This window comes from Condylura cristata, unplaced genomic scaffold (genome assembly GCF_000260355.1).
Source record: "Condylura cristata isolate star-nosed mole 26May11 unplaced genomic scaffold, ConCri1.0 scaffold00016, whole genome shotgun sequence".
Lineage (NCBI taxonomy): Eukaryota > Metazoa > Chordata > Mammalia > Eulipotyphla > Talpidae > Condylura > Condylura cristata.
In genome coordinates, this window is record NW_004567117.1 from 12635534 (window position 1) to 12648169 (window position 12636).

The window sequence follows — 12636 nt, forward strand, 5'->3', positions numbered from 1 at the left end:
TTTTTTTTTTTTTTTTGGTTCCACATTAGAAAAGTCAGCACCTTTTTTTGCACATTTTATTTAAACTTAGTATTTTTTATTATTTACTATTATGTATTTTCCTCACATTTCTTTGCTAGGACTCCTTTATGTGTCAATTATATGAACACTGGTAAGGGAGAAAAATATTTTTGAAGTTTGTAATGACAATAACAAGAGCTAGCAACATTATCCTCACATGAGAAAATGATGTTTAAAGCCATAACAAAATCTCTGTACAGTAACTTCCCAGGGTTGGAAGTTTTCTCTTGCTTGGTGCACTTATGCCTAACGTGGCAGTTACTAAAAATTTTATGTTCACTATAGAAAGTGGAAAGCTTGCTAGTTTCCATAAGCCATTGTCCTTTCATATAGATGAAGAAAGAGAAATGAATGATAGCTTGGAAGATATGTTTGATCGAACGACACATGAAGAATATGAATCCTGTTTGCCAGAGAGCTTCCCACAAGTAGTAGATGAAGAGGAGGAATTTTCAACCACCACAAAGAAATCAAATGGTGAGGTTACTTTCTTTCTCATTATGGCTTCCTAGTTAACTGAGTCAGTAAATTAAGCAAACAAGCTAACTAACAGGTTTGAGAAGGTATATTAACAATTAAAGTTTCAAATTTCTTACATGTTCAGTTTTTTTAGATTATTTCAGGCTATAGAAGTTACCAAAAACAGTTCAGCTTCTCCATCTTGAATAGCCATAAAATATATATCAAAAAATTAATTTTGATTCAATACCATAAATTTCTTAATAACATAAAGAGTTTTAGTTTTTAGAAACTTCTTTGTTAATTTTATAAAAATAAAATTAACTGTACTACTATCCTGTGACTTAGCATTTCCACTCCACTCATTTTTCCAAGAAAAATGAAAGCATAACAACTGTGTTGAAGAATGTTCTTAGCAGTCCAACTTGTAATAATTTTAAAGAATAGTGAATAAAATATAAACTGCGATACACTCGTGTGTAGGAGAAACAGAGGAATAGGAGGAGACTTTAGGGATGATGGAACAGTCTTCCATCTTGATTTGGGTAGCAGTTATGATGAAGTACACATTCGTCCAAATTCATCATAGGACACCTAGAAATCACTGTAAACTATACCTCAATAAAGTGGATTCTTTTTAAAAGTCTCCTGTGGCTTCCTACTGCCCTCACTATAAAATTCAAACTCCTTTCCTTGGGCTCCACTGATCTGGTACCTCCCACCTAGTCTCCCCCAGCACTGACCTTCCCTGCATTTCACCCATGCTGGCCTCTTAGTTCTTAAAACATCCCAAGTTTACCCATATCAGAATCTTTAAGAACCCTGCCCACTCCTACCTCTTGACTTAGTTTCTTTTTATTCACTAGTTATAATCTTATATGTTCTTCCTCAGAAAAGCCTTAACTATCTAATTGCTGAATGTTGACTTTCCTCACTGCAGTGTACTCCATAGTACAAGAGATTTGGTTGTATAGCCAAAACTTAGCACAAAGCATAATACATTTTGATTATTTCATTATACAATCACAGTTGGCTATTTGAGTCTAGATCACTTGGGGTTTGGGCCCATAAACTCTAGTTCTTGTAAAAATGGGAGATTTTAAAACATGTCTTTTCCCTCCCCATGAAGCTCATTATTTCTTAGGTCTGATTCAGTTTGTGGTTTGTTTTGATAACATACAGCTCACAGTGATAAACAAGATAAAGTCAAACAGAAAGCATTTGTGGAGCCTTATTTTAAAGAAGATGAAAGGTAAGTAGAGCTTGATTAATACCAGCAATGTGATTGGAAGTACAATAGAGCAATTTTTTAGATAACTAGAGATACAGGAGGTAAATAAAGGCTAGCAATGGTCAGAATCTGAGTTTGTGTGGTTCCTTTCATGTTGAGAATACTGGCGACCCCTGGGAAAATGGTTGTTTTGTGTCTGGGATGAGAAACCTGACTTTGGGATGGTGCTTTGAGATTTTCTATTGATGCCCATCTCCCAATATAAGTCCTATAGTATTACAGTGCACCCCCAAAACAAAAAGTATATTCAGAGGAAAGTATATGACGAATATTGTAGTCTACATACACTTACAAATTATTTGAAAAAATAGTTGTTTAAACGATGTTTTTTAGGTATCCTTTCTTGATATCCCTTTTTTAATTCACAAATTATTCTAGAGTTGAGTTTCTGGTAAGGCACAAAAAGTAAGCCCGTGTTCTTTGAAGTAGAGCACTTGGAGCTTTTGAAGGAAAGTGCTTGCCAACAAAAGAGGGACATGGGGTGATCACAGTAACAGAGGAGATGTGCAACCACCAAGTCATTTTGAAAATCACAGTTGAGTCAGGCTGTTTTGTGTTACCAGGAGTGTTTCACTCATAAACAGACATGCTATCACACAGTGCTTTATTTTCCTATCGTACAATTTAGATTTCTCTATTTTAGATTTGCTGAAGCAGTATTTTATGTATGTTAATAAATGAGGGGAGGGGAAAATCTGTCCTCCTGATTGGTTTTTCTACCTAAAGTCCTCATACCTTGTGAATCTATGCCCAATGACTTTGACTGTTGCTAGCTTTCCAGTGGTTCAGAGTGGGATCTGACCCACTTAGAAACAAATACATGTTTGCTTATTTAAATTTAGGGTAGATGGAAGGAACAAAAGAAAGATTAAGAGAAAATAGCAAATGACAAAACAATCTGTTCTTTAGTAGGTTGGCCCTGAAATAGGGTTCATAGTAACTGAAAAACTGAATTAATAGAGGCATACTCTCTTTCTTGGCTGTGTTATAGAATTATCAATTTCCTGACTTTAAAAATATATTATCTCCTAACCTAGTTATTATTTTTAAACCAGTTAGAGGCAAAAGTAAGAAATAATATAGTGCTTTTTTTCAGTTAGAGAAAAATATCAATTAGAAAAACTGGGATATAGAAATAAATGTTTAATGTATGTGAAATAGTATTAAGTATTTAATGAAGACTGAATAAGGAAATATTTGTTTTTCTGACATACTGAATAAGCATTTCAAATAAGATGAATGAATCTTTTCAAATTATTTCTCCTCTAGGTTTTTATCTTTGTTAATCTAAAGGCTAAAGTAAACATCTTTGGAGTAACAAATGGGTTAATTTTAAATATAATTTATTTTCTACTCAGAGAGACAGGCTTACCAAACTTTCCTCATATTGAGGTAGTCCGGAAAAAAGAAGAAAGAAGAAAATTGCTTGGGCACACTTGTAAGGAATGTGAAATTGTAAGTACTAATGTAAACACTGTTCAGTTGGGCTTTTTAAACTGTGACTTTTTATGTCAAAGATTTTGATTTAAAATCATAGATACAAACCATACTTGGATCTAGAAACTGAGCTTGAGCCCAGAGTAACAGGATAAATAAAGATACTGGCAGTGACCTGATAGGTAGAAATAAATGAAAATGAAAGCCCTCAATTTCTCTGAATTTTTTTTTAATTTTTTTAAAGATTTATTTATTTGTGCATACAGAACTGGGGTACAGGCCAGAGGCTCAGGGGTGGTGAGAGGCTTCACCAGAGACAGAGTGGGGAGCAGAACAGGCAGATCAACGAAGTACACTGCTGAGGGGAGCAGCGGGCGAGTCAGGAGAGGTCTGCTGCGCCATGTGGTCACCTCCGGGGCAGGCGGGGATCGAACTCATGCGGAGGCGGCTTTAGATTCTCAGTGCAGTGTTTTAACCCATTGCGCCACCAGGGAAGGCCTCTCTGAAATTTTTATTAAGTAAATTTGTAATCTAAGTCCTACTTCTTAATATGAGTGTAAGTCATCTGTGCCATTTTTCTTTTCCATATTTCTTTTCTATTATTTGTTTTATATTTTACCACTTATAGTGAAGAACTCTTACATTATTTGGGGATTTTTTTTATTTCAATAGTTAGTTTTACTATAACATTTATTACTTACACCAGCATTCTGAGGAAATGATATATACTAGTGATTATTTTTTTAAGATTTATTTATTCATACAGAACTGGGGTACAGGCCAGAGGTGCAGGGGTGGTGAGGGGATTCAACAGAGACAGTGGGGAGCAGAACAGGCCGACTGATGGGAGCAGCAGGCGGGTCAGGAGAGGTCTGCTGCACCATGTGGGTCACCTCCTGGACAGGTGGAGATTGAACTTATTCTGACATGGCTTTAGCTTCTTAGTGCTGTACTTTACCCCGCTGAGCCACCACTGAGGACTCTATGATTGCTTTTTGGTTTTTTGTTTTTGTTTTTGTTTTTTTTCTAAATAAGCAGCCATAAGCTTCCCGCCCCAAACATCTTAACTTCCTAAACAAAATGTGATCAATAGGCTCTACTTCATCCTTAGAATACAATTACAGTTTTATTTATTCATTGAGCACCTCACACTCCTGTAAGTGCAGAGCACAGCACTGATCACCCTATTATTAAATAGATCCATGTAGGTTGGATGTTTTCTTGAAACACGCTGGGGTTTTTTTCTTCCCTGCTGTTCATTAGCTGTCAGATGCCTGCCTCCAGCAATTTACTGTCCCTTTAATAGTTCTTTTAAGACAATTGCAGACTAAAAATTTGATAATCAACACATTAAAGTTATGTGTGAATTGATTGCAGTGCAGGTATTATATAGTCAGAAATAATATTGTCAGTGGGAATATAAATTGAGATCACTTTTGGGAAAGCAGTTTGACAATAAATGTGGTTATCTTGACTTTTTATAATACAAGTTGACTAGACCATAATTTCTTAGTTAAGGACAATGTATCCACTAAGTAAGTGTAAATTTGAGTTACAGCCCTAACTCTTTACCTTGTGAACCTAATTCTATCAGAAAAAAAAGCTCTTGTATTAAAAACACTCTTACTTGCTTTCCTTGTCTCAGGAATCATTTCCTGTGCTGTTTGTTATCCAGTCTCTGAAAACCATTACTTCATACATTTTATCCCAATTTTCTAGTTCTTTAAGGTTAGGAGGGTAAATCTGCTCTTGATTATTCCCTTATGACCAGGACTGAAAGTGCATCTGGTGTATTTAAATATTACCTATATGCTCACAATTCCTAAAATTATCCCACCTGCCTTTGCCAGTTGTGGAATATAAAATCTGATAATCATCTTAGATGTCACACGTCTGAAAGTAAACATGCAGTTTCTACCTCCAGTCCCCAAAGTCTCCTGTATCTCCTTGCTTTTAGTTGTTTAAACCAAACCTCCAGTGCTCTTTTCCTCTATAACCCTATAGCTAGTTTGCCAGCAAATTGCATTGATTGTGTCTTCAAAACACATCCCAGGCACTTGTTACTGCCCTAACATGCTGGATCAAGACATCACTATTGGAATAGCTCCTAAATGCTCTTGTCTGTGTGGGCGTGGGTGTGGGTGCACACACATGCACATGTGCCTACACACTCACATATTCAAACACTGCCAGTGTGTGTTTTAATTAAAAAATTATTTTTAGAACAGTTTTATGTGCACAGCAAAAATGAGCAGAAAGCACAACCTTCCCATATACCTCCAGCTCCATTCTTCATTTTTAATTCTTGTCACTGTACAGTGCACTTCAACACAGCAATGAATGGTTTTTTTCTAATTTTTTTTTTAGAATAAAAGTTAAATCATGTCACTTCTCTCCCCAGCACCTTAAATATCTTCTCAGCTCACCACAGAACCTGAGTTCTTATCGAAGACAACAAACGCTGTGCCCCATTTCTCTCTGGCTTCCCTTCCCGCTCTCTCCCACTTGCTTGCTGTGTTGAGGCTACACGAATCTACTGTTGTTGTCCAGTATGTTTTAATCTGGCGCTGCCTCGCTAACAGTGGTTGATAACTGTGATTCTCAATGGCTATCCTAGTACATGGCTAAGGTACAGACACCCAAATTCACAGCAAGAATGATGAAAAAGGTACTCAAAATAGTTGTTTGAGAGATATTCGAGAGCCTTAATTAATCTGTATAAAAGAAGAGTAGTGAAATCCTTTTCTTTGAACTTACATTCTAGTCCTAAGTGTGCCAATTTCACTAGGCAATATCTTTGGTAAATTACCAATTTGACTTTCAGTTTGTCACCTATAAAATAGAATTGACTGAATTATATATTCTTAACTGTGTTCTGTTAAACTACACTACTGCTTAGTTTTCTTTAGCTTAGAGCTTGAAGACCTGTACAGTTTTTACATACAGGTTTTGTCCTTTGCATGAAATTCAGGCTGTTCATGATCACAGTTGCAAAAACTAATATGCCTTTGATCCATATTTAAAACACAGTTGAAAGGGAGTAGTTATGAAATCTGCAATATTAAAAGCTAAACTTTAAAAAAAAAAAAAAAGGCTACACAGATAGGAAACGCACCACTTATGTCCAGGTAACGATAGAGAAAAAATCAGGCAACAGTGCAGGCCTTTGCGGTTTTGTTGCTGGTCTGACAGATATGAAGGGTTTGCACCAACACGTAAATCCGCTACATAATCGAGCACACTGTAAAGTGAAGCCATCATCTTTTTTTCATTGCAACATTTCATTGATAAAGGAAAGAGAATGTTGATTTACACAATGATAGACACACTTCTCATCTATGAAGCCAGTATTTCCTATACCAGCACTATTACTAATAGCCTCGATGTGTATTATTCTCTTAACATGCCGAATACTTCACTAAGTAGCTTCTTTAACTTCTGGTTTACAACTAGTAAGCATACATTCCATTTATTACTCCTAGTGAAAAACTTAACCAATTTTTATTATTAGTATTATGCAGATATCCCAGGAGAAGAAAGAGAAAAAAAGTTGGCTTCCTGCTCAAGACACCGATTTCGCCACATCCCACCCAGCACTCCAGAGAATTTCTGGGAAGTTGGTTTTCCTTCTACTCAAACTTGTATGGAGAGAGGTGAGAGTACATATTCTACCATGTGGGGATTGGTAATAAACATTTTTATGATTTTGTATGCATTATTCTGGTGTACTCAGATTTCAAAAACTAACTTCACTTTGATCTTGTCATCAAAATAACTTTACAGAACTTGTCAGCAAAGTTATTAAAAGGAGTTTCAAGGAAACTACTCTGAATTTTAGATTTGAAAAACCTCACTTTTTCAAAAAGCTGGGTATTTATAAACCATATCTAAATGAAAACAACCTTTGCTTGTTTGTTTGGAAGATTCTTGGCATACTAAATAGCTGCTTCATGTGTGGTATTTATATCTAATATAGTCTGAGAATGTGTGCAGCTTTAAGGCCCCAGGTATTTAGCAGTTCATTTGTCCAAAAGTTGAAAAATCTCTGACATCTGTTATTCTGTTTCCACTTTCCCATTAACAAACCAGAATAGACCCCTTTGACCTACTGTCTCTGCCTGGTGGTCAGATAGCATTAGATAATCTGGAGAGAACCTACATTTGCCTCCCTGCTGTGACCTGGATTTTGGTAGAGCACAGTCCTCCCCTGAAGACTATGTGATTGGCCGCACCTTTGGAGAATCAGATAGTCCTGTCAGCTAATGAATAGCCACAGCAAAAAGTCTTTTTGATAAGCTTCTGGAATTCTTCATGATAGCAAAGAGTTTGTGTTTTTAACCTCCTGTCCCTATCTGCAGCCTATGGGAGGTAGGATAGAAAAGTGCTCAGAGATCTGTTCAGCATCCAGACTCTGCCTCTCCTAGTTTTTCATGAACATGGGTGAGTTGCCTGCCCTCCGTGGGTCTCCATTACTCAGATGTGAAATAGCATAAAGGAAGCTACTTCAAAGGAATTGGAGTGTTCTGGTATAATGTGTCATTTGATCAGTGTTTGCTGCCATTATTTTTGTACAAATGAGGAAACCATTACTAATAGTGAAATCATTCACCAGCATCACACAACTGATAATCAGAAGAATCTTGTAAACCTAGAAGGCATTAAATAAGATAGATGTGTACAGATTATGTGCTGAAATAAGTGTATGTTACCAATAAGGTCTATTGAATCTGTGATTTGTTTTTAAGGTTATATTAAAGAAGATCTTGATCCTTGTCCTCGCCCAAAAAGACGGCAGCCTTACAATGCAATGTTTTCTCCAAAAGGCAAAAAGCAGAAGATATAGATGTTCAAGAAAAAGAGAATAAGGGACATTTTTTTTCTTTTTAGTTATTTATAGTTAAAGTTGGTATTACACACTGATTGTTTTTTGATCTTCTTTGAACTGATTTATAAATCATTTTTCTGTTGAAAATGTTCAGAAATGATATTTGTCCACCACAAAACAACTATTTAAAATGTGGATAATGTTTATGTTGGATAATGTTTATGTTGTATTTCCTTACTTTCACACCTTTAAAACAATAAGGTGCTTTCATTTTGCACTCTAACTTAAGAGTTGTTTATTTACTGTATGTGGTAATACCTAATTACAATTTTGAAAATACGGTGATTGCTGTCTGATTTGTTGCCTCTGAGAGCTTTTCATTTTGCTCCATCTTCCCTGGGTATTTACATTTCAGCCGCAAACGTGTTAATCATTATACATTTTGGTTCTCTTAATCAGTTGCTGTTCTGCAGGTCATTCCAATGCCTGGTGTTTAATTCTTCAGAAAAAATGCTAAAATTTGATAGTTGTTTTGACTTTCTAGATTCTTTCTTTTGTTCAAATGAAGTTCTCTTTAGTGAAAGCTTTTCTTTCCTTTCAAGAGACCCACAAATATCACCATTTCTCCCTATCTTAAAGACTAAATCAACATTGCCCTTCAGTCTCATAATATTCCAGCTCTTCACATGTTTCTTTTTATCATACTTTTTGTCTGGTACACTTTTCCAGCTAAATTTATTAAGTGCTGCCCATATGTTTTATGTTCAGTTGTTTTGTTTCTCAGGATTGAGAAATAAACATCTTAATGAATTTGCAGTTTGGCAACAAAATAGAGTTCTCTATTTAGCCGCTTTGTCTAGGACATACTGTCTGAGTAAGATGACTGAGCACATCTGTGTCGCAGTCTTCAGTAGCATTTTGTTTATCTGTCTGTATGTTTTCTCCTTTACTCCACACCTGCCAGTATTACATCAAGACACACTTGTCTTTGATAAGTAGGTATTTTGCTGAAGCCATTTGAAACCTAAGATTGTCAGAGGCAACAGTTGAAATGGTTTAATCATGGATACCCCAATACAATATGTCAACATGAGAAAAAAGGCAAACTGATGAAGCAGAATAGTCTTTCCTAACACCTTTCTTGGAGTATGTTCCCAAAGTCCAACTGGAAAGGCTGCTTATTGGTAGACTCGTTAGTGACTCAGTTTAAATTGCATCTGGCATACGTATTTTTAAAAATGTTTAGAGGACATTCTTAGGTCTTTTAAAAAAGAAATCTGAAAGACTGCACCACTTTAGAAGAAGCATTTGAAATACAACTCAGATTTTACCATTCAGCTATTCTCAGCAAGCCTAGCAGCCTAAGAGATGTCTCAAAAATCTTTGTTGCACCATTGCCTTCTGTTAGGAAGTTCTTCAGAAACCTAATATAAATTACCTTTTCCTTGAGTCCTTTAGCATATTAGGCAAAAAATGAATGAAATGGTTTTCTGCTGTCATACCAGCAGAGGCCAGAATAGAGCAACTTTTGGAGAATAATCAGTGGAAACCAGCAGCTGACTAGGATAATCATAAAGGAAAATGTCTAGGATAGAAAAGATAAGTGTTGGGAACCTTTGATAGAATAATGAAAGATTTAAAAAAAAAAATGAGCTTTCATCATAGCTATTGTTGGAATAAAACAAATGGCAGAGACAATTTAAACATTTCACATTTTTTACAGACTCACTGTGTTAAAGACGCCAATAGTAAAGTTAAGAGGACTTACCATGGGCATGTGCCCTGGTGAACTGTTGAAAGAAAGTAATCGACAACCTAGAATTCTGTGCTCAAAGTATCCTTCAAAATGCCAAAATATGAAAATTTCCTAAAATAAAAATAGACATTTTTGAAGAAAAACTAAGAGAAAATTACCAGTCAGCTTGCACTAGAATACTAACTTAAGCTCTTGCAGATGAAGGAAAGTGATTTAAACACACACACACACACACACACACACACGGAAATACAGGAAGGAAAGAACAGCACTAGAAATTGTAAATATGTACTTAATATATACTGATTAACAGTTTTCCAAGTGGATGTTATGGTGAGCTGGCCTTTAAGCTCAGGAAAAGCTTAGTATAAAAACTGTAAAGTGCCTTGCTGAGCAGCATTTGATTAACAGTTTCAAAGTATCAAAGAGTTAAAGATTGATTGTAAAATAACCCAACATCTCCATACAGCAGGGGGAATGCAGATTTCCCCATCTTTTCTGTGGAGGAACAAGTAAATTTGACACTTGGAATAATACATACCAACTGCTATGTTACACCAACCTGAGAACAGCTATTTCTGTGTTTGATTGTTGACATCGCCCAGTAACAGGGACTGGCTTGTGGGGCACATTGGTGGGAATCCTGATTATTCTTTCAGGTAGTGGCATTCAGTGGTAGCAAGAGCCTCTTTCTTGGCCTTATCTCTCAAGAATTTCTGTTACTAAGGTGGGAAAAATTGGGAATGGAGACTGGTTCGCCTGGGGCAGACTAAGCTCTACGGCATCTCCCAACTATGAAGAGTAGAAGCCTCACAACCCAAGAGTCAGGACCCTTCCCTTTACACTGGTTCTTTTACCTTCAGGGCTGCGTCAAAATATCACAGACACCAGGGGTCTGCATACCAGCTAGTTCCTGTGCTAGACATTTCTAAAGACTTTCCCATGTGATCATAGTCTGGCCAGTTCACCCTTGTTTGGGTAGCAAAGTGACAAATATCACAAATGCTGCTGCCTGCCACCTTCCTTCTCCAGGGCACATGCACACCTTTACTCTCGACTGTATGGGCTGATGGAATACAGTTTAACTCTTCAGGGATGATTGTGTTTCCTTTCCAGGTTCTCACACTTATTGTGAACCCAAGTTCTGTCAATTCACTTAAGAGGATTTTTTGGGTATCTCCAAAGGTCCTCAGAGAAACCTACCTATAAAATGAGTAATAAAGCCAAGTAGTACCGTCAGCATGGGAAACACCAAAGAGGACAGGGTTGGTGGAACAACGTTTTTTGCAATTGGCTTAAACATGGTTGGCAAAACTAGGAGTTAAGCTTCCTGCATTCTGATGAGTGATCTTAAAACAGTTACTTGAATAACATCAAATCATCTTCATAAACAGGACTTTACTGCACTTTATACATACCTTGTAATAAACAACATTCCCTTCCAGTCTCCAACACTCCCTTTCCTGTGGAACTGTTTATTCTGAGTATGGATCAGGGCATTGACAAGGGTTTCATGTTGGGACCATCAGTCATATGTGACTCTTCTGCACAAAGCCACACTTAGAGGAGGCAGGGGTAACTCAAGTCTCAATTTAAAACAGCTTGATGGACTCATTAAACTCACAAAAGGAGTACCCAGAGAGGGTACAGTAAGATATTTAGGGCTCAACATAATGCCTTAAATGTAGAAAGAGTTGATGTTTATGGAGTCAATAACTGATGGGTGTATGCACCTGAAAGCCAAGAAAACTCATTCTTGCTAGTCTGTGACAACACTTGAGTGTGTTATAGTGATCACGTCTCATGTTTTAGGCCTTTAGGTTACTCATTTGTAAAGTGAGAGTCTTGGACAGTAAGACGTCTGTGGTTCTATCTGGTTTCACCAGCTTCTCTCAAGTAGATAATTAGCATTTTCATCAAGGTAAACGAGAGCAATTATAATTTTTCCCTAGAGCCAGGCAAACCAGGGCTGGAGTTCTGCTCCATCACTGAAGAGTATGACATGGTGAGAGCAACAGGTTTGGAGACTGCAAGAAAACCATCAGGATAATCTAGCAGAGAAGTTAGAGAGCCCACAGCACAGAGATGCTTAAGTGAGGATCTCTGAGTAAAATGCACAGAGAACTCTGTGACAACACTATTCTAAGACCCTTGAGCCTTCCTATTTTATAAGTTGCAAACTGAGGAAGCAAGTCAGCCATTTCAAGCACTGTCATTTTTTGAAGAGTGAATTTAATTACACAAATTGCATTCCATAGATACTGCCAACTTCCTATTTACTCAGAATGAAGTAAGCAGAAACTAAAGGTAGAACTGGAAAAGTCTGCAAAACTAGATGAAAAGCCAAGAGCAAATTAGTACTTTTAGAACACCCACAGGTTCCAAAACCTTGTTCTATAATTCAGAGCTTGAAAGAAAAGCCAGTTGACCACACAGTGCTGATAGCTCAGTTAGAGGGTGTGCATTTCAGGTACTTGGTATCTCCTTCGCAGAACTACCTGTCCCCCAGACTTACTTTCCTGGGCACCCCATTTGTTCTAGACAAGGGGTAGCCAGGTTAACCTGCACAGATGCTGAATTATCCAAAGATAATTATCCCTGGCGTGCACACACCTCTCTCTCCCCCTGCCCAACCCACCCATAGTAGCCTCCTGAATCAACAATACAATAAAATAGGGAGGAAACAGAATATGGAGAAGAACTGTCCCCAGAAATATCAAAATGTGACCTACTTAAGTAATGAACACCTTCAAGGGGAACAACGTGGAAATGGTAGACATGTAATCATCCACAAAGCCATATGTAGAT

General features: G+C 37.0%; 1 protein-coding gene across 1 annotated transcript in view; it reads left to right on the forward strand.

Annotated features, from left to right (window-relative positions):
• RBBP8 (retinoblastoma binding protein 8) overlaps positions 1–8165 on the forward strand; it is a 50214-nt gene extending 42049 nt beyond the window's left edge. Inside the window, exons 14-18 of the mRNA XM_004683986.2 lie at positions 394–537; positions 1702–1771; positions 3169–3265; positions 6759–6900; positions 7993–8165. Of these exons, the coding sequence (XP_004684043.1) occupies positions 394–537; positions 1702–1771; positions 3169–3265; positions 6759–6900; positions 7993–8090 (551 nt within the window). The 3' untranslated portion in view covers positions 8091–8165. The remainder of the gene's footprint in view (positions 1–393; positions 538–1701; positions 1772–3168; positions 3266–6758; positions 6901–7992) is intronic.
• The last annotated feature ends 4471 nt before the right edge of the window (positions 8166–12636 follow it).